Source organism: Ammospiza nelsoni, chromosome 2 (assembly GCF_027579445.1).
Source record: "Ammospiza nelsoni isolate bAmmNel1 chromosome 2, bAmmNel1.pri, whole genome shotgun sequence".
Classification (NCBI taxonomy): Eukaryota; Metazoa; Chordata; class Aves; order Passeriformes; family Passerellidae; genus Ammospiza; species Ammospiza nelsoni.
In genome coordinates, this window is record NC_080634.1 from 80,804,255 (window position 1) to 80,826,292 (window position 22,038).

Genomic DNA, 22,038 nt, shown 5'->3' on the forward strand with positions numbered 1-22,038 from the left:
CTTTTCCTACTGTAATTTGTGATTAATATTACCTGATTTTGTATTGATTTGTTTTTTTGTTTGTTTTTTTTTGTTTCCAGGTGTAGCTCATAATATTTCTTTACTGCGAGAAGTCATTGTCCATCCACGCTTTGTTCAAGGAGACATCAGCACTAAATTCCTTCCTGAAGTATATCCTGATGGTTTTAAAGGTTTGTTCCATTTAGAAATATTTCTTTTCTTAAGTAATGTTATTTTGATTATTGCTCCTTTATATTTTTAGACTGACATGCTTCCCTTTTTCTTCAAATAGATCTTTGCAAACACACTTTTAGAGTTTTTAAATAATGCATGAAGTTGAAATAGTTAACTTTATTTTCAAGAAGGCAAAATACATACTTCTAGTGTTAAAATAGTAAATTGAATACACCCAATGTCAAGAAAAACCATTTACAGGTCATATGAAATATGTAAAATAAACATCAACTCAATTCTGCAACGCTATCATGATTCATTACACACAGGACTTCTGCTATTAATTATAGTTGGATAAGTTTACACTCAGCCCTGTTGCTTCTTTATAAGTTGGTGTATCACCTTTAGAATTGCCTTTTGGCACCCTTTGTTTTCTCTGTAGCCTTCTCTGGAGGATCTGGCATTTTACTGGAGTTTTCAGTACCCTGGTCTTAATATACATTGCACACAGTAATGGGCATAATTTTGAAATTGTTAACTCATACACTAGGTTAACATAAACACAAATGCAATTATTTCTTCACAGCATCTCAAACTGCTCAATTTCAAAATGTTTACCAATGGTTGCTTCAAAAATATGAGAAAACCAATGCATTGGTTTCCTTTCACAAGGATCATTTTTTAAAAGGTTGGCTTCTCTCTTTGCCAATCTGCTGTAGGTGCTTTCTTGACCTGTGTGGTCAGAGACTCGGTTCTTCCATACAGGTCTCTCACCTCAGCTGGCATTCACCAGGCAGAACATCTTTCTTATTAAAAAAAAAGTCAGTATTTATAGTTCATCATTCATGGGTCCTTTATGAATCCTGTGGAGATTCTTTTTCCCCCATTCATCATGAATCCAATGTGGCAGAATCCTCATCTCACTTTGGAGGCAGCAGTGCCAGATTGGCAGTCACTGGACATGACTGGCACCTTGCCAAATTCTAGTCTCATTAAGGAGCAGAACAGATTTTTCTTACCTCAGGACTCAGTGTGTGAGTGTGTGGATGACTATTCTTTGCACCAGAACTACTTGATATCGTGATGTAATTGACAAGTCTGTGTGTGATACAGTCCTGCGTGTGGGATTGATGCATCCTGCTTGTTCCTGGCTCCTGACTGAGACCACAGGAACAGGTGTTGGCCACCTTCAGTGGCAGCGTGCTTGCTGTGCTTCGAGCTGTAAAGTTCTGTAAAGAGCTGTGTTGTTTTTGCTAGGGGGTACCCAGCTAATCTTTGGGTAGCTCAGCTGGCTTTGACCCAGCAGAGATTCCAGGGTACTCTGCTCATCTGCTCTTGAAGGCTTGGTGCTGCTGTAGCTGGTCTCTCTCCCTTCCCTGACACTTGAACACAGAATCTCATGTCTTGCCTCTCTGGTGTTTCTGGGACTATTCAGTCAATTTCCTGGGTAGATTCAGATCTCTAAACCACCATGAAACCTGCATTTTTTTTACTGTTGCTGCTTTTGCTGGAGTAGTTTTTTGTAAATTCCTGGGCTGACTTAGCTCATGAAGGAATCTGGTGAACTTCAGCAGATGTGTAAAGTGAGTGGCAGACTAGGAATGGGGAGAGGGGAATGGAGGAAAAAGGCAAGGAAACAAGATGTTGGAGTCCCAGTGCCATATTGTGAGAAGGCTGCCTCCCCTGGCATGTAACTGGGAACAATAAAAACATAAATCAAATACCAGTATTGTATTAGCAGATTGTTAAAGATAGGCTTTTGCTCTGGACACCAGAAGACACAAGAACAGATAGTGTGATGCATTATAATAGAAACTAATGATTGTCACATGTGAAATTCCTAGACTTTTTCCCTGCTATATGAGATGTCTTGCTCATCTTCTTCCATGTTTCAAACACAAGCACACATTAGCCTTCTTAATTATAGATAAAGAAACATATTATGGCATTGAACTTCAGTTCAAGAATAGTTACTTGTGAATAGTGATTAAAAGCTCACCAAAGAAACTGAGAGCCCTTTTAATGATGTAGTTTGCATTGGATCAAATCCTTCATGCTTAAAAAAAAAATTACTTGAATTTGAGGACAGTTTTTTAAGTACCCATAAAAAATATTTCTACAAATCCAACGATTCAAATGGGAACAGCTGAAGGCAAGCAAGGATGGTGGGTAGATGACAGGTAGAAGCTCAACAAGAGGAGCAAAGACAAAAACTAATTTACATGCAATTTCTTTAATCACTTTAACTTTTTAATATAAATATCCAGGGTAAACTTTGCTAGAGGATTTGAAAATTAAGTAGCTTCATATATCTTACTGTTGTTTATAGAAAATGAATAGTTGTAAAAAAAAGAGCTGTGACAGTCTGAAAAATTAGAGCAATGTATAGCCAACACAGATCTGGAAATATGTAAAAATAGGTGCTGCTGTTAACAGTAGGAATCCATACCAGAAATGTTTTAAACTTAGAAAACTTAAGAAATAGAAACATTTGAATAGAGATGTGTGTTAAATTCATGCTCAAGCACAATCCATTGTGTTTCTTTTGTAACCTGCACAATTGCCACTACAGTTGTAGTGATCTACATTGGTGATAAGTACTGCATCTCAGCTGTGTTCTCTCTGGTGACTGCATGAAGTACTGGCCCATTTTGTATGTGCATTTTTCTTCCAAGTATAAATATTGAATCTTAAGAGTAAAATAAGAGCTTCTTTGTTTTCCAGTCTCATTTTTGAGTTCCATTATAATCCTTTATTAGAAGACCTTTATTCTAAGTTAAGAAAAAATTAATTATTAAATGCATCTTGGCTACTTTTCCATTAACCTATGTGATGCTCTCTTCAAATTATGTGTAGAATGGGTATGTTTAGTAATTTTTATAATTAGAGTTTAACTCTTTCTTCCCATCTTTAAGTAAACATTCACTACCAGAAGTAGTTTGTTTATTACAAGTTATTTTAAAATACTAACTGGGCTGAAAGTAACCTTGTGCAGAGTATGATTTGGGTGGGAAAGCATTTCCTGTCATGCCCTTTTTTGTCCATGTGAGGGCTGGCTGACTGGAATGCTGGCTGGCAGTAGGTGAGCTGGAGTGGGTTGTTGTTCTGAGCACCCATGCATGTTTTGGAAGGTGTGTGGATCTGAGGGCGGGTGCAGGAGCGCTGATTAGGTCAGGTGGCACCTGTCTTAGAGTGGCCTCCAAGCACTTTGCTTACAGAATAAAAATGTCTGCCAAGCGTGCAGGAGTCAGATGCACTGTTCTTCTACAGCTTCCAAACAACCTGGGAAGCCTCTGTACTTTCTAGTCTGCCTGATGAGAAGGAAATCTACTGTGTATTATCCCTACTTCACAGGCACAGACAGTGTATCTTTGTTATCACAAAGATGCAAGAAGAGTCTTGGACCAAAGATAAATTAAAGGATCTTTAGGTTAGACCCTGTTTATGGGATAGGTCATTGCAGTTCAGTCTGTTTCACAGTTTATATTTTCCTAGTTTTTTATTTAAATATTGAGATCTTCTTGATGTTGCACTCTTTCTGGTTATTAAAGGATGTCTGAAATCAGTCACTCTCTTTGTGAGACACATCCTGTGCCGATGAAAGATGGCACATTTTCCAAGAGATTGTCACAGAAGTCATCCCAAAATACATGAGAAAAAAAAAGCCAGGAATAATTTACTTTCCCTCTTCTAGCATGTTTACCTCATCTGAATGGAGAGAAATAACAAAAATTCTTTATATTTCTAATATAGAGAAGAATAAAGAGGAAATACTTCTCTTCTGAAATGGCATATTGGCTCCAGAGACTGTGTATGAGGTGAAGGCTTTTAGATATGTTGTGTTTATCATAATTATATGGGTTGGATGAAATTGTTACTCTGCTTAATGCTTATTAAACCATCTCTGGAAAACGGTGTCCAGTTTTAACCCTCTGATGCATGTAAGAAGGATGGCAATAAACATAAGTCTATTGAAGAGGCACAAGGGTGGTGTTGGGATTGGAACAGGTAACCTGTAGGAAGAAGCTGGGAGAACCAGCTGGATGCAAGAAAGCTTAGGATGGACCTAAGGAAAGCCTTCTAGGACCTTGGGGTGATTTCCCAAGCATATGAGGCCAGGCTCTTCAATGAGTTGCACTGCAAGAGTCAGGGGTCGTGGACTGGGGATTTTAAAGGTGTCACTGCACAAACTTCTGAGCAACCTATTCTGAATTTGATGTTGAGATTGCTTCATGGGGAGGGGACATGCTGAATAAACTAAGGGCCTTTCAAGGTCCCTTCAGCCTCAGTCATTCCCATGCTTCTGAGTGAAAGTGCTTTTTAGGTGAATTGGGACTGCAGATATGACTTTTAAACTTAAGTCTGGAGGCTATTGCTATCAGTAGGAGGGGGAACACAGCTTCCCCTGTCTGTCACTATTAGAATATGGGAGATACTTGCTGCTGATTCCATTAATTTTCTCTGCATTGGAATCTAATATTTATAACATTCAACTTTGTTTTCTGCCTCAGCCTACTTGGTGTAGGTGCCGTCTGTAATGGTTAACTTCAAAATCCACCAGGAAAAACTTGAGCTAGAACCTAGGAATGTTATAAACATTGCCTACATTGGTGTTGATCTGAATTATGAATTGCACTTTTAATCTTTCCCATTATGCTTTTACTTTTTATTCTTCCCTATCAGAAAACAGTCACTCTTCAAGTATTAAGTAACTTACTGGGGCACATAACCAGGGTTTGTTTGTTTTGTTTTGTTTTTTTCCCTGTAATTGATAGTAGGAAACATGTTTCTAGGACAAAATGCAAATGAGACTGTTATGGGAAAAATGACCTTTATGTAATTTAATTTGAAGTTGGTTATGTAAAGTAATTGCATGAACCTTTTTGACTCAGCTTGGGGGATACTGAGATAATATTGATTTAAGCAATCATAACATCAGGGAAATGAGAGAGAAATGCTTTATTTCTTCTCTTCCTTCCGACCAGGGTTCTGCCATTTGGGAGTAATAGATGTGTGCAGTCTACTTTTAAATAATATGAATTGTGACTTAATTTTATAATAATTCTTCCTCTTTTGCATTTGCTTTATCTAATTCAGCTGATAATCAGAAATTTATCCCAGTTTAAACAGAGAGGTGGGACCTGCCAGTTCCACATTTCATTGTGGAGGTGAAATTTCTGTCTAAGCCAGGAGTTTGCAGTGAGGAGAGCAGGGAAGAGCAATGGTGTAACTCCCTGTGTTGGAAGCTGGGGGACCTTTGCTACTTACTCATTTCACTCTCTTTCAAGGCAGCGCTTGGACAACTGCTCCAGAGGTAGCTTTGTTGCTCTCTGAATCAATCTGTATGGTGAACAAGAAGGACCGTGTTGTTATATCTTTATTGATGGTGAATATTAACTTATTCCTCAAGATACCCCACTGAAATCCTCAGGAGTAGCTTCTGAAGGGGAATAATACTTGATGGGAAACAAAGGTGTTTCTATCTGGGACATTTGTGTATTTCCAAATATAGTAATGTAATTGTAAGTTTGACTCCAAAACTGTTTAGAATTCAGCTGAGCTAGCAGCAGAGCAAAAGCAGACAGCAAGTGGAATGGGGCTGGAGTTCAGAGAACTAAGGCAGTATTGACAGCAGTCTGTCCTGCCTAATAAAAGTAAATTGCCATCCTTAGGAAGCAGCCTTTAATCAAACTTCTGAGGTATGCCTCCAAAGTTATGCTAAGGACATTCTGCGGTAGTGTTGTATTTTTATTGCCAGACACCAAAACCTAATTTTGCTATGTTCCTGTTAACAGTTTCTATTATCTCCCAGAAATCCTACATTGGATACTACAGTCATAACTGGTTTTCTGCTTGCCACATGTGGCACAACTGCTGTCAATAGTGACAAAGGAATAAATATGTTTTTCATGTTGGCAGTAATGAAGCGCGTGTGACTCTTGATCAGTTGTTAACCTGTTTCAACTTATTGACCTTTGTTTGGAGTTTGATTTTTACTGAAGATACAGGAAGAAAATAGTTTTTGTGGCAAGCTCAAAAGCAGTTACTTCATCTAAGACAGAGGACATGCAATAAAACCTTTGAAATGGGACCTTTTTAGTTTTACCTTGTTCCTGTATTTAAGTTGGTTCTAACAGTGTGTGTTGGAGCAGGTGGGAATGTGCAGTTTGGTCACACAGTCTTGTCATGAGTGTTGGGCAGGGGGACTGAAAGGCAAAGGCTTTAGGGCAGATTCCTGATGTGCCTTTAGCTGGGGCATGTAAACAAATCACCAGTTTTAGATTCAGTGTTTTGAAAAAATGATCTCAGAGTTTCTTCACTGTGTGTAAGCAATGGGAAAATTGGCACATTTCAGATCCAGATAATTGATGTTATTGCGATGTATAATTACATAAGGCTTATATATATACACATATATGTGTGTGTGTATATGTACAAATAGTACAAAAGTTCAGTGCTATTTGAATTTTGCCTGGCAATCAGTTTTCCTAGTAACTGGCAAAGTAAAGATCAAGTTTGTTTCTGAAGCCAGGTTCTAAACCTTTCAGCATTTGGATTTCTGCATGTGTTTGTTGAAGTGAAGACAGTTTCCATTTCAAGGCAGATAAAAAAAATAAACAGTGAGCAAAGGAACTTGCAGTAATATTCAGCCAGAATATGCTAATGCGGACTAAATTAAAAAGAGATTGATGCAGATTTTCTGAGTTTTGTTATTTTTAAATTTACATTTTTTGGCCTGTGACAACTTCTTTGTACTGTTAGCTGGACTTTAATGAATGTATTCCTATCACTGTGGCATGATTGCATTTCTAAGGTGGACTCTAACTAGTCTCTTTACCTAGCTCTGTTTAATATGCCCAGTGGAACGATGTATTCTGTGCAGAAGACATCCTGTTTTGAAATTGTGGCTTTGTTGCTGTAGAGTCTGCTCCAGTCCTTTACAACAGTCTCCATTCTGGATTTTCTTCAGGATCTCATTAGTCTTATTTTATTCTGCTGATAGAGATTGTCACTGGCTAGTAGCCACTACTGGGGAATGTGAATTTACATTACATAGCACTGAGGCCATGGGAAGGTGGAGGTATAGAAGGGATCTGTGTTACTGTTTGCTGCAGGACTGGAAGCAAATGTGTCTCCCTGGACAGAGTTCCTCTGGGAGATAGAGCCTTCTGAAGCTCTTCCCCCATCCTTTCATGTGAAATCTATACTTTTTCTGGATGATGGCATTTGCTGTGATATGTACACATAAAGCACTTTTTGAGAGCTGTGTTGTAACTGAGTTCAGCAAAGTCTTTCAGTTGTTAACCTTTAACTTTATTGTGTAATTCTCTTCTCTCCCTTGTGAAATGCTCTTGCTTTCACTTGTGCAAAATCTTTCTCATGGATAAAGTTTGCCTCTTTTCTTCATGACAATTCAGCTTTGCAGTTCTTGTCCTATTTTATATCAATTTTAACTTCCTGTCTTATAGACTGAGTACTTTGTCTTCTTGTTCTCTCTCACAGACTTGCAGAGTGGCTTGGGTTTCAAGGGACCTTAAAAATCACCTGATTCCAACTCCCTGCCATATGCAGGAATACCTTCCGCTAGACCAGATTGCACAGTGCTCCATCCATCTTGGCCTTAGGACTTCCAGGGATGGGGCATTCATGCCTGGACAGCCTGTTCCAGTGCCTCACCACCCTTGCAGTAAAGGATTTCTTCCTAGACTAATCTAAACTCTTTTGGTTTGAATTATTCCCCTTGTCCTTTAACTACATGCTTTTGTAAATATTCTCTCTCCATCTTTCTGGCAGGCACCTTTCAGGTACTGGACAGCTGCAGTTAGGTTACTGTAAAGCCTTCTCTTTTCCAGGCTGAGCAATTCCAGTTCTCTTAGCCATTCCTCATAGAAGAGGTGCTCCATTTCTCTGCTCATCTTGGTGGCTCTTCTCTGGAATCTCTCATTACTCTTGGCCACCTATTTGCCATCTTTTCACACACCAAATCTGTGTTGTGTGATTTCTGACCTAAAGATGGGGAGGGCAGAGTTCTGTTACTGTGCTCTTTTTAGCATCTTGAATGGACAATTGAATCTCTATTTAACCATCACTTTCTGGAACAAGACCAGACTGGGAGACAACCTGCTTCCTCTCACACCGGTTGTATCTTTTTGCCAAATATTTGTTAGATTTCCTGCCTTCAGATTATAGACTGCTTTGAGCCACTTTCTGCTTCTAAAGTGTCAAACATCACTTTTGACTTCATTAGTTGTGAGCTAATGATTACACAAATAACACTAAATGACCCAGGGCTGAGGAGTAGCCTTATCCCCATTTATTTTTTGGGTGTATACTGTTGTGCTGTCCCTTTTGTTTGAAAGATCTGTAGCCTTTGCCTCAGATAAAGTACTGACAGTGTTCTATATTTTGAGTAAGTTCTAATGTACAGATGGATTCCTTACCAGCATGAGGCACAATATGTCAACCAGTGACATTTCAGTAATGAAAACAAGATGCTGCAGCATCATTCAGTTTCTTTTCTTTCAGTTGTCAAATTGTTTTTAACAGAGATACCAGTGTTAGCAGTTAGGTTGATTTGTATGAAAACATGCAATTTAAACTCTGAAACTCGGAGCGTCTGCTATGCTGTGCCTCATCCTAATTTAGAGGGAAAAAATGTAGCTTTCATGTGTGAGGACTGAGCAGTGTCTTTACTGGTAGTTGTTACTTTTTGTACCTATGTTGGTCTGTGGTATCTAATTTTTTTAAACTTCTTTCTGAAAACTAGGACACAAGTTGACAGATCTTGAAAGAAGACAACTACTGGCAACAGCAACATCTTTATATGTGGCTGAACAACTGAGATCACAGCGATTTTTAGGGACTCCAAGGTAAGTTCATTTCTAAGAACTCAGATGTGCTGATGCATTTCATTAATGACATCTTCTCATGAACAAGAATAACTGGTGAGAAACTGCATGGTTTCTTAATATGGTCTGTTTTTTCTAAATTCAAATGAGCTGTGGCTTACATTTCCCTACTTGCACAAGTCATACATGATTATTTTATTCTAAGTATTAGCAAACTAATAGGCACAAAAATGTGTTACAAGCCAGTACAGTAATTAATGCACATCAGGAGTTTCATTAATGCAAAATGTTGCTGCATTAGTAACTAACCACAAATTGAGCATCACAAATTTCCCATGTGCCCATTTGAAGCAATCTAAGCACTTTGGCATAATATGAATATTCAGCTACAGGGCTTTAAAATATTGTAGATTTGTGAGTAATTTGCTACCTGGATGAAGAACCTTAATGGTTTAGTCTTAATTCTGAAAACACTTTCAGACTGTAAAGGTGGAAGGTAATTGATGGAAGAGTCAACACCTTGTTTTAAGTATGGGTTTTTTGTGCTTTTATTCCCCCACTCCTCCATTTTTTTGAATTGTAGCTGCCAATAATCTAGGCAGTACTATTAATTGTTCAGCCATTGCAGTACCCATGTCAAAATGCTAATTCACTTCTTTGGCTTTTTTGAACAGTATGCTTTTTTCCTCTAGGATGCCTAGCTTTCCTTGTTCTCTGGCCCATCCCTGTCAGTGCCTTGAGACCTTCTGTTAAAATTAACTGAATTTGTGAAGCTTGTTTGTGTAGTTGGTGTTAGCAATGGTTGTACACAGGGAATCCTGACTTCAGCATAACTCTCCTTGCCTCATGTTTTGTAATGTAGTTGCATGTAGGTTTGTATGTGAGGGAAGTCATAGTGCAGGGTAGACATTATTCACATTCCATGCCAGTGGTTTGACAGTGTATTCTATTACTGATTTTTCAGTGGTCAGAAGTAAATCAAATGTGGTTTCAAGAAGTCTTTATTTTTATTTGTACCCACAAAGATAATTAGTACCATATGGTACTAAAGAAAAAGAAAGAGACACTTAGGGCAAACATAACAGCTTTGTAATGTATAGCATATGCAGGGCTGGGTCATTGCTTGCCTTATGTATCTATAGGGGAAAGTAAAGCACTTTTTTATTTCCTTCCACAAGTTATATCCTTCATAGTGAATGGCATAAGGAGAAGAACAGACACTCAAAGGCCACTCTCACCTAAAAAAAGATGAGTCAGGGAAAATGAGGAGGGGCCTTGATTCTAGTTTTTTTACTGGCCAGAATAGGAAGTTAAGTGGTCTGGTACTGCTACAGAGAAGCGATGGATTAATTTGTACTTAGAGTAAGGATAGGAATTGTTGATTTAAGCAGTGATGATCAATCTGCTATTGCATTCTCTACTCTGATTTGTGATTTCTTTTTCTCTTCCCTGTAAAATACTCTAACTAGCTGAAAAGAAAGGAATCTAATTTTTGAACAGTCTTTTAATGTTTTGTGTCTTTTGCAAGTACTTTTTTTAGTATTAGGTGTCTGCGTATGCTAATAGAAAAGACACATATGACTATTTTAACTGAGATAAAAGAGATGTATATCTCTGTATAGCATTGAGCAATCAGACATAGTCATCCATCTCTTTCTCTGCTGTGTTAGGGAAACAAATACACTCCTGCTTTGAAAAAAGGTTAGCTCATTTTTGGAGTGCTAGCTAAATTCAGTTACAGATATCCTTCCACCATGAGAAGAGAAGGCAGCAGAGTCTGGTCACATGAAAAAACCACACATCTGTAAAAATAGATTAAGGTAAGATTTTTCAGATTTTAAATGGTGAAGTTAAGAAATCTTTTCAGTACAGAGGAATCACTTTCTCTTGCCATGATGGTGTGTACTTATGATTCCTTCAGAAGTCAAGCCTTAGAATTTTCTCTAAGTGATGGCTGAGTGTGGTTCTTATTGAATGTGTCATGGTTTCGATACACACATACTGTTGGATCTACTTGCTTTAATGATAGCAAAGCTGCCTGTTTGAGGACAAGTAAGGATGAGCTAATGCAAAAATGCTTACTGGCGAGTAACTTCTGAAGAAGCCAAACCTGATAATGAGATACTTTCCCCAGAATCACACAGCTTGTTCTAAGGAAAAAGGAAAGAAGCGAAGGCAGAATGAGGTCAAAGAATTGTGCAGTGTCTTGGACAGTGTTCTCCATTCCTTAGAGCAGTTAGTGGACTCCCTCTAGAGGGGACTGAGCACTGTGGAGCATGAGAGTTACTATAGTCCTATCAAGGATTCCTCACCACATCCTTAACCAAGCTGCATCTCACTTATTTTTGAAGGTGCTCCTTATAGTGGGTATTTTTTAATGAGCAGGGTTGTGGCCAGAGGAAAAAGCACATCTTTATTCATAAGACTGCACTGTGCTTGAAAAATACTCGTAAACAAAATAGTTCAGAGTAGGAACTTGTGCTACAACAAATCCAAAAGGCCAGTTGTGATCTTAGGTGCAATGTTCACTATGGCAGAATTGGGCATTTGGCGTCTGTGTGAGTTTTAGATCTGTGTTGGAGGATGTGAGCAGACCAGACAGACTGCATGCTCCAAAGCTGATCCCTAACATTCTCCTAATACTTTGGACAAGTACAGTGATCATCACCTACAGAATTTCAGCTCTCTGGCGCTATTTATGTTGACAGCATTTTTTTTCATCTGCACTGAAAGCAACTGAGCAAGTCTTGTGCAAAAAATTACTGAAGAGTTGCATTTTGAAATTATACATTATTTCTTTAAAACTTTTCACAGCTGTCAAACTGACAGTTTTCTGCTAAACTTGAGTTATATGCTTATCTTTGCTTTTAATTTGTTTTCTTTTCCCTTTTGGGAGCCATATTCATAATATGCATTCTTTTTACAACTGCAGGGGTATTTTATGTTCCCTTTTTCCCCTGTGATTTATTCAGCCCATGATCAGGATTGTTATTCTGGTCAGATAGACAGAAAGTACCATGCTTGGAGCTCTTCACAGAAGGTGCAGCTTTCACTGTCAAGGTTACCAGGACTGTAATCAGATGAAGTGCAGCTGAGCCAGATTAAGGAATCTTGTTGCAGGCTGTTCCTCCTTTGCTCTCTGTCTTTTCTTCTCCTCCCCAGGTATGCAGGTGTGATTTTGTGTGTAAAATTACCTATGTTAGCATAGAAACTATTTAATAATAGTTTACTTCAGATCACTCTCTCAGAAGCAGGCTACTTCTGACAAGGGAAATTACTCTGGAAGAGCTACAAGAGTGGGAATGTGTAGCAAGGAGGAACATGTGAGCTCATAAAAGGGAGTCAGAGGTGTGCCTTAGCTCTTCACCACAGGTCAAACTAGTAGCAGCCTCATGAGGAGGATTTCTCTATAACTGATGATATTTTCTCATGTGACTGGAAAATATGTATTTTGCAGTCCCCTGAGTGATTGAATAATCAGCTGTAAGGTTCTTGCTGAAGCATATTCTGATGACCAGCCAGCTTTGTCACCCAACTTCCCTCAGCTAGTTTCAGCCAGCCTGACCTGTGCAGTGGCAGTCTTCATTGCAGAACGTTGGCTGCTGTTGAGGTTGGTGCAAGTCACAAGCCCAAGGCTGGTTTGCATTTCCTGTACTCAAATAAATGGTGTTATGGTTTGGGTGGAGCACCCACAGGTGAGTTTCCACTATCTGTATTGTTATATAGTACCCCTGGCCTCATCAGCAGCTCCTAGAACTAACATGCCAGGCTTTAGCTAAAACAGCTCTTGCAGATCCATGCAAGCTCAGAGTTAAAGGAATATAAGCATTTACTTTTGTGATGCTATCAAATATTTAGAACATTTTCTGTGTGTGCTGTTTTTTTTTTAGTTTTAACTGTTTTTTAATTTTGTATTTTATTTAATTTTTCCCATTTTCTTTGGAAAAAATTGGATGTGGGATGGTTTGGTTTTTTAGGATTCTTCCTGGTTGGGGTGTTTTTTCAAGTATTTTTTGAAAGATGATTTGCTAATGAAAGTGTTTGGTATTTTGTGAACCACATACTAATGTGAATATTTCACTGTGATATCCAGATAATAGGGGCACATATTTCCTACAGGAAAGAGCCATGGATGATTAATGATTGTTTCATTGTTCAGCTTTTAGTTATTTTACCTAGGACTTTTCCTACTTACTCCATAGTCCCCTTTATTGTGAAACTGGTGCCACCCACAGCTGCTGAACAGATTTACAGCATCTAGTAAAACCCCAAGGTCTTCTAGACAGAACTTGATCTTGTTTCAAGTGGAAACATATTTTGGCTGAAGTGAATCCAGCTTATTTTATGTCTGTTTGATGTAGTTAGCCTTTGAGACCAGAAATGATGTTGTACAGTTGAATCTTCACATTTTGGCTTCAGACTTGTTTTCTTTAGTGGGTTGGGAGGGGAAAAGGAGAGTGTCTCTCCAGGTGTGGCTACATCATGCTATCTCATGGGTCTACTAATGTGATGTTTATACTTCTAAACCCAATTGCCTGCAGCACTTCCTATGTGTTGCTTGTGTTGGCTGCTAAGTGTATTTTCCTAATTTTTCTATGGGTTTTACCCTTTCATCATTTATGACTTGGAAAAAAAACAGTGGGGCTGCATGCCCATATTACCTGATGCTACACACAAAAAGATGGTAACACATTGGAAAATGTTTTAAATTGCTAGCAAGGGAAAAAAAACACTAAAGATTTTTCTTGCTTGTGTGTATAATGTAGAAGACTGGATTGGGATTCTTGAGTTAAACTGTTCTTGTGGGACCTTAGAGAAGTTAGTTGAATTTGGCCTCAGTTTACAAAAAGGCAAAGTAGCCTTAGTACTTTGATCCCCTGTTGAGGTTTTGTAAACATGTTTATCAACATGTATGAAGTATTTTGAGACCTAAAATGGATTATACTTTCTAAGCATAAAATAAAATTTTCCCAGGAAGGAAAGTGTATAGTGGAAAGTTAAAATACAAACAAGCTTTTGTCAAGTTCTGAAATAGCTGGGCTAAATTTTTGTTTTAAAATTCTGAAATCCAGGGGTCCAGTGCAGTGAATGTAAAATGGCTGGTGAGCTGCAAGAACAGAAATTTATTTAGCTTTATGTTTAATGAATTATTGTAGGTTGATTCAGTACAGCTATATTGATATCTGCCTTGCCGTTGCTTGGTTATAGGTCAGTGAGGGAATGGCTCAGAGAGCAGTAGAGTCCCACACCTCTCAGGCATCCTTGCTCTCACAGAGACTACACCTATTACCCTGCTGGAGTCTGGGACAGAGCCAGCTCTTTGCCAGCCTAGGGTTCCCCATATGGAAGGATGATCAGCTGCCCAGTAGCAAAGCTTTGTGGCTCTCCTGCACTGCTGGAGCAGCACGAAATAAGGTTATGTTACATTAATTTTAAAAAGAAGGAAGATGATGTCAGGAAAATTGACTGGAGTCATCTGAACCGGCCTCTTGGAAAGAGAAAGAATTCTTACTTTCAGCACAGGCACTGCTGAATGATATCAATTGTATTATGTGAATTGAATTTTTTATTTCTTCCCTAGAATTGTAGTATTAACATGAACTTGCAAGTTATTGGAAGTGCAGCCAAACATGAGTACTTCTCTATCCTACAGATAGCCTCTGTATGAAGATAAACTGCTCTGTTTGCATTGGTATGGTTGATCAAGTCCAGCCTACTTGTGGCTTTCTTCATTCCCCCACTTTGGAGTTCTGCAGTCATCCTTAGCTCATGAAAACAGCATTGCCTTATCCTTACTGTTCTGGTCCCCTGCTCAACAAGTTGAGCATGCTTCCCATGATTTACTGTTAGACCTTTGAAAGTCTTTGGTATGTTTGTGTAACTACTGCAGCTCCACACCATTATTCACTATGTGGTCTTCTCTTTTGCCATAGACTTGCAAGGTACTAAGCCCTTTTCTCCTCTTTTTCATGTGAAATCCTTGTTTATAATGAGCTTTTCTGGTTGTGGTAACCCTCTTGTCTCTCTAGCTGTTATCTAATGTTGTTCTTTTGACCTCTTGTGAGTCATTACTGTTTTGGTTTTTTTTTTGTAATCTTGCTTGATAACTACAAAACCAGATGCCCTATATAATATTCTAGATGTCTTTAAATCTGGTATTATTTACCCTTGTCAGTTGCTCAGTTGTTTATCATAGAAAGAGGATTATATGTGCTAGAAACAAAAAAAGTAGCTGCAAATAAATGAAACATGCATTTTTTTGCCAGTTTGGAATGAACTCCTATGGAAAATATAAAAGTTGGAATGGGATGTTAAGGTAGCATTTATTCTACAGAGTGTATACATGGTATTTTTTTCTTTGATTAATTAATGCGATCAGATTAGAAACACAGGTAATATAAGGTATTTCTATAGTTGCTTGAAAGCACAGACATATGTTCCATATGATTCCTAAACATCTATTCCAGGAATAGAGCAGTCTGTCCTGGGAAGTTTCCATGACTTGTCATCCCTGTCATTTGTAGGGAAAAATGTGTTCTGGGCACTCAGAAATCCACACTTGCTCAATCTTTAGAGTTGCTAACCATTATGAAATCATTATGAAGATGATGTTTGAATCTCAGTGAACATCTCTTGGGAAGATCCCCGCATCTTGCTGAGGTGATTGCTGGTGGGAAAGGCTTTCACTAAAGTAAATGGACCTGGCTAAGTCTCTATGTGTATTTTTTATTTTCACCATGTCTTCTGGGAAAACAGCATCTGCTGTAAGAGCTTTATAGCTTCTGTAGCTACTGTTCACTTAATGCTGAAACTTGAATTTGCATAATATAGACATGTGAATGTTTTCTATTGTGCTGCCAAATTCCTGTCCCTTTTTTAGTTGTTAATCTGGCCCTTTTCTCATCTGTGCTTTGCTTATGACCTCTTCTGCAAGATCCTCTCTTTACAAGACCTCTCTCTATTTAATTTACTTTGATCCCCTCTATAAGCCCAAAGATTATTTCCTCTCATGCAGGTTTACACCTCCTAAACCTGTTCTTTAATATTTGTCTGTGTGTAAAATGTGTATGCGTGAAACCGTAAAACTGACAAGGTGTGTGCTAATTGCCATGTGCTCCCTGGTCATTTCACAGGTATTTTTAGGATATGTTTTTGTCTTCCTCTGTGTATTTTACTTGGAATTTCCAAGGGCAGAAATGAAGTTGTCTAGGATAATTTTATGGAAGGGCAACGTTTTTCTTGACCTTTGGGGTCTCCAAGCTCAGTAAATACATCTGTAATTGCATTCGCATGAGAAGTTTTGCTGATATTTCTTTTCTAGGATTATTAAAGATAAGCATGACCATCAGCACCTGACCTTGTGTAGTTCCTTGAGGCACTGGTTGTGTCCTGCTGTTTGTGTAGTGTACAGCTTATTCTTGATGCTGTTGCTGTAGAAATGTTGTCAACAAAATATATGGGAAACAAGTCTCTCATTCAATATTGTCTGCATACTTGTACATGTATGTGTCTTGATTTGTCCATTCTTTGCATGCTTACTTCATTCATGTTCACAGAGGCTGTAGTTAAATACAAGATACTGATTGAAGGGATAGGTAATTCATTTATACCTTTGTTGTTCAGTATTACAATTTTCAACCGTTTCTTTTCCCTTTGATTCAACCGCAAAAGTGGGATGGGACATAGAATGGCCTCATTATTGTAGGAGTATTTCTCTGTTCCCTGCAATGATTCCAAAAGCTCTTGCACACTTCATCAGTATTATTGTAATTCTTTGGCTGCAGGATATTTGGCAGCTGTTGCACCCCACTGGCAAATCCTATTCAGACTTCACTTCCATTCACCATTGCCATTGGAGAATTGATTTCTCTCTCCTCTGCTCTAACCTTTCCCAATTCATTTTGGATTGTTCAATGTGAAACATTTTAATTTCATATCATACAGCCATTCAGCTCACAATCCTTTTTTAACCTGTCACCAGGGTAACAGCATAGCATGCTTGCTTTAGGCAATCAAGTTTTTATTTCACATGCTTAATGTTGCATTAAATGTTTGCATTTTGTTTAACCCTCTTAAATACTTTAAAATGTGGATATATTTTGCAGGGTAATGAAGTCTCTGATTTCAGTGTCAAGTCTTCACAGAAATTGTCTTACTTAAAATAAAAAATGAGAAATTGGAAGATGAATACAGTAATGAGAAGATTATTAATAAAATCCCAAATGGCTGAATGAGGCAAACATCCATAGAATGGTAAAAAATCTTTTTCCTCTGGTAAAACCTTCCAGAGGCGTATTATTATAATCTTTAGACCTATACTTTGGGATTATTTTTACCTGTAAGTGCTTGTATCAAATTAATGCAAATATAGGATTAACCATGCAATAACGTGACTTTAAGAAGTGAAATGTCTGGCCTATACGTGTCAGCCTACTTGACACTGCTTGCCAGATGTGTGTGGAACTGTAAGCTGAATTACAAGTATTTTTGTACATCAAAATTAGAATTTATTGGGGTGATGCAGTTGATTAAAGAAATATGGGATTTTCACATATCTGTTTTTCCTCTACATGCCAACCATCATGGCATGCAGAACAGGCTATAAACATTTTCTTCTAAATAAGAATAATATGAATTATTATATTATTATATTACTAAAATAAAATAAAAATGGACATTTTCATATTTGAAAAAATATTGATTACTTATAACTGATGCTACAGAGCAAGTCCTGCCTGTTTTGGTAAAGGAATAGGACCAGCCAGCTTTGCCCTCACTTTTTTTTTGTTGGTATTTAAAAAATGTCTGTAATGGATGTCCTGAAAATACCCAGTCTATAACTATAATTAGAGGTGTAGTGTTAAAGGCTATTTATCTGTCACAATTTAGTCTCAATTACACAGGTATAAAAGATATAGGAGGAAGGGATGGGAAGTATTTAATTTTAGGATAAGTAAAATCTAAGAACATTGCATTGCAAATAAGCCCAGACTTTCTCATTTATAATTAAGTAAACCCATAATGAAAGCACTGATAATATGCATGTTAACACTTCAGAATACTAATTTTGCAAACCTTCCTGTTTTCAAAATAGGTCATACATATCTATTGTTTAAAAAAGCCAAATATGGAATATTTGATTACTGTACTAGCCAGTGTGTGTTTTTTGAGGAGACAACTGTTTGCCATAGATGGAACCCATAAAGTTGACTTTGTTAGAATTTTTCTTCCAACAGCATGTAGCTAACTATAGAAGAATAGAAATGAAGTTTCTTCTATTATTTTCCAAGCTTTCTGCCCAGTTTTCTATTTTCCCAAGTTGTGCTGTAAGCTACCAAATATTATTGCTTGCCTAAAGAGGTTTGGCAGTGTTTTGTTACTGAATTTTGCCAAAAAGGAGCCAAGCATATGGTAACAGTTAATTTATTGGTTCTTCTAACCTCCAGGGAACTCTTTACAGAGAGCATATTACCTTTTTATCTAACATATTTTAAGTAAAAGAGCTGTTGACTTGAAATTTGATATGCCAGTGTAGAAGCGAAACCTTCAGTGCGGTTATGCTCAATTCAGCCTTGTTTAAGGGTGAGACTAGAAGTGTAAACATACAAGATTGAGCTAAGACTTCTTTCTTTTCATCTTTCAGAGAGGTGGGTCTCTTCTGTATAATTTTAGTGTGTGTGTTTAAATAAAAATACTGAAGAGACATTTTCTTGAGGAGAAAAATAAGCCCTACCTTTGTCTCAGAAGTCTTGGAGATCTCTTTCTTTTGTTTTAAGATATTCCTGGTATGTGCATTACCAAGGGATGCTAGAAGAAAGGAATTTTTTTATTTCTTTGTATACAGGCCTACAGGCCTATTTGCTGGTTTGTTACAATGCAGTTTTGTATAATTTTAGTGGGAGAATTATTTGAGAGGTAGCATTGCTAATAGTGTTGCTATGTGCTGTCTTGGAATTGAATATCATCCCTGTTATTTGCAAACTCAAAATCAGTGATCTACTATCTGCATAGTAGCTGTATATCTCTGGTTTTGTAACTGGGAGGTATTGTGAATCTTAAAAGGAAAGCTGCATAGATATAATTCAATACTTGGGATAGATGGTACCTTAAGTAAAAAATACTTAATATTGATTTCTGTTGTTTCTTCACAAATATTCAAACACCCGGATATTTTTCCCTGGATCTATGTTGAGATTGCTCAGATTACTTTTTCTTTTATGATTATGGATGATTCTTTAATATCTTTCACAGACCATTCTTTTCTGTGTAGTTAGATGTGGTGCTTGGAGTTTGTTTTGGCTGTGGCTTCCCTTTAACATATATCTTCAAAGCCTGTAGTGTGAGAAAAACTGGGCAGGAAAGAACAGCACAGGACCTCGTTCTTTTGAAACCAGGGATGTTTACCCATGGACTTAGAAAGGAGATGACAGGTCTTTATCCTGTCTCTCTGTGGTGCTTAATAAAATTAGTCTTTCTGCAGTTAGTAGTGAGATGATACAAATAAACTATTTGCACATTAATTCCAGTTTTTAAAAAAATGCTTCTAAAAAAATCTGAGTTCCTAGGCTTTAAGCTTGTGTCTTTACCCCTGTGTGTTCTGATACGTGTTTCTGAATCTCCTCTCTCTGGCATGATGGTGGCAGATATGGTGACATACCTTGGTGACACAGTAATGACTTTCTCCAGGCCCTGCTGCCCGTTTTTCTATCAGACACTGAAATTTAAAGCAGGTCCTCACCTGGCTGCTAACATTGGTAGACAACTTTACCCTGTTTGTTTCCTTGAGCTAGTGAGAGCACTTTTCTTTAAATTCTTTGTTGCCTGCCCTGCTCCCTCCCCTGCAGCAAAGTCTTTATTCTTGCTACTTGTATCCTCAAATCACAATCACTTAAAGATGCTTTACTAATATTAAGTCCTCCTTATTCCTCTATTCACTGTGCTTTTTATCTGTTCTTTGATCTCGGACATTGCTTGTCTGCCTCTACTACAGGCTGCCTCTTCCCAAGATTTAACCCTTGTATTTAAGTGAACCCTTTTAGTAAATAGGCTCGGGGTGGAGCATAACTCTTCAGAGATAAAGATGTTCGTGATTTAACCCCAGCCACCAACTATGAAGAGAATTACCTCTACCCTAGCCAAAATCAGCATTCAAGGCTAGTTTGTCTCCCCTAGGAAGGTCCCAAGGGGCTGCAGTAATTTGAATTTTAGAAAAATTATATTGGGTATAAACAAGGAAACTTTGGGCTGAGGGAGAACACGGATGTTGTGTATAGATTCCCTCAGCAGGTGAGTGCACAGGAAGGATTGAGGCTGAAGGCAAAGTTGTGAGAACCAGTTCTGAACATCTTCTTTAGGTATCCTCTTTCAGCTGCCATACACTACATCTGAAAGTGTATTTCAAAAATATTTTGGATCTTCCTCATGTTTGTACTGCAGTTTTATTTCACATTTTAGCATTTCTGTTCAAAATGAGTCTGTCTTTTTGAGTCAGAAAAACCCTAATATTCTTTTTAATGTCCTTTTGATCACATACAATTTATTTATTTGTGCTTGTTTATAGAATAGAAACATTCACAGAAAAACATATATGTATTGGGTCAATAGAAAGAGTTACAGTATCATCTATTTGTAACTATATTCATTAAATAGTAATTGGATGTGTAAAAGGTAATGTGTAAAGAAAGTTGTTTTTCCACAGCATTTTGAAATGTACTTATATAGTACATTTTAATATATTATGTTATTTATGTATTTAGGGCATTTATTCTTTGCCTTGTTTAATACTGAACTGCACTGATTAGTGCTAATTGGGCAAAAAGGAAAGGAAGGAGGTGGAATTTACAGTTAAGTACATTATAGAAGTGTAGCTATATTCTTATATTCTTCTTAGATCTTATTTAACTTTCTACTGCTTATCATTGAATATTAGACTAGATGGATATTTAGGCCAGTCAGTACAGCCATTTTTATGTCCCCATCCTGTATTGATCATGATTATGCTAAAATGACCATCATCAATAATGTTCATCCCACCTACACAGCCTGACTTCTCTAATTCTGACCTTAATCAGCAGAAAGCTTAGTGGGCAAAATTTTTTATATTAGTACTGAGAATGAGATACTAGCTGTTACAAATTTTTTGTCCTTCACATTCAACCCTAGTTTAATAATTCTCAAATTCCTTCATTCAGGTCTGGTGTATATAACTTGAGTAAAATTGTGCATGCACATTTTTTTCTTGTTGTCTTTCTTCCTCTTTCTTGTGAGACCATAATTTGAACAATGGCAGATGTTTTATTAAAAGGATGAAAACACAGAGGGCAATATTTATCATATTTATCATCTCTTGAATATGTATCACTCATAAATTATTAGATGCCTGTGTTTCTGCGGCTGAGAGTTGTAGTGCCTAAGTAATGTAAAAAATATAGCAGAGCATTACCTAAAGGTAGTAGAGCCAATTTCAGGTCTAACTCATTGTGAGAGGTACCTTTCTCTTTGCATTAGTTAGGAAGGGAAAGGGTGGTTGATAGGAGGTGCTGAAAGCTCGGCGGTGTGAGTGCCGGATGTAAGCGGGAAGTGTAGGGGTGATGTGTGCGAGGTAATGAGAGTCACTGAGCTCTGCTATGACCTCCAATTGTCTGGACATGACATATGAGGGCTTGTTGGAGATAGGCATGTTTTATGTTATCTAATATAATTTTTAATGAACTTTTGGGGGTTTTCTCATCTGCTATGTTTTTTTTCTTTAACTGAACAGAATTAGTAGCATTAATCTGTTTCATAGGAGTCTAGTGCAGAAGAAACAGAGAACAAAGCTTTAGAATCTGTGAAATATGCCACATTTCTTACATCTAGGGGGGAGGAAGCAGCTGTGACATTGCCTGTTGGAAACTAGCTTGAGTACTTGTAGCCAAATGCTGTAATCACATTTACCTGTGATTTGGTAGATACATGGTTGATACCTGTGTTGTCACCCAGCATTAGTTCTTGTGCACATAGTTTGAAAAGCCAG

The 22,038-nt window shown here is 37.7% G+C and overlaps 1 protein-coding gene across 3 annotated transcripts in view; it reads left to right on the top strand.

The window, feature by feature from the left end:
- The window catches only part of PCCA (propionyl-CoA carboxylase subunit alpha), a 274,780-nt gene that overhangs the window by 137,950 nt on the left and 114,792 nt on the right, over window positions 1-22,038 (top strand). For all 3 annotated transcript variants that reach the window (XM_059466064.1, XM_059466066.1, XM_059466063.1), the window contains 2 exons: window positions 81-191; window positions 8,942-9,044. In XM_059466064.1, the coding sequence (XP_059322047.1) occupies window positions 81-191; window positions 8,942-9,044 (214 nt within the window). The remainder of the gene's footprint in view (window positions 1-80; window positions 192-8,941; window positions 9,045-22,038) is intronic.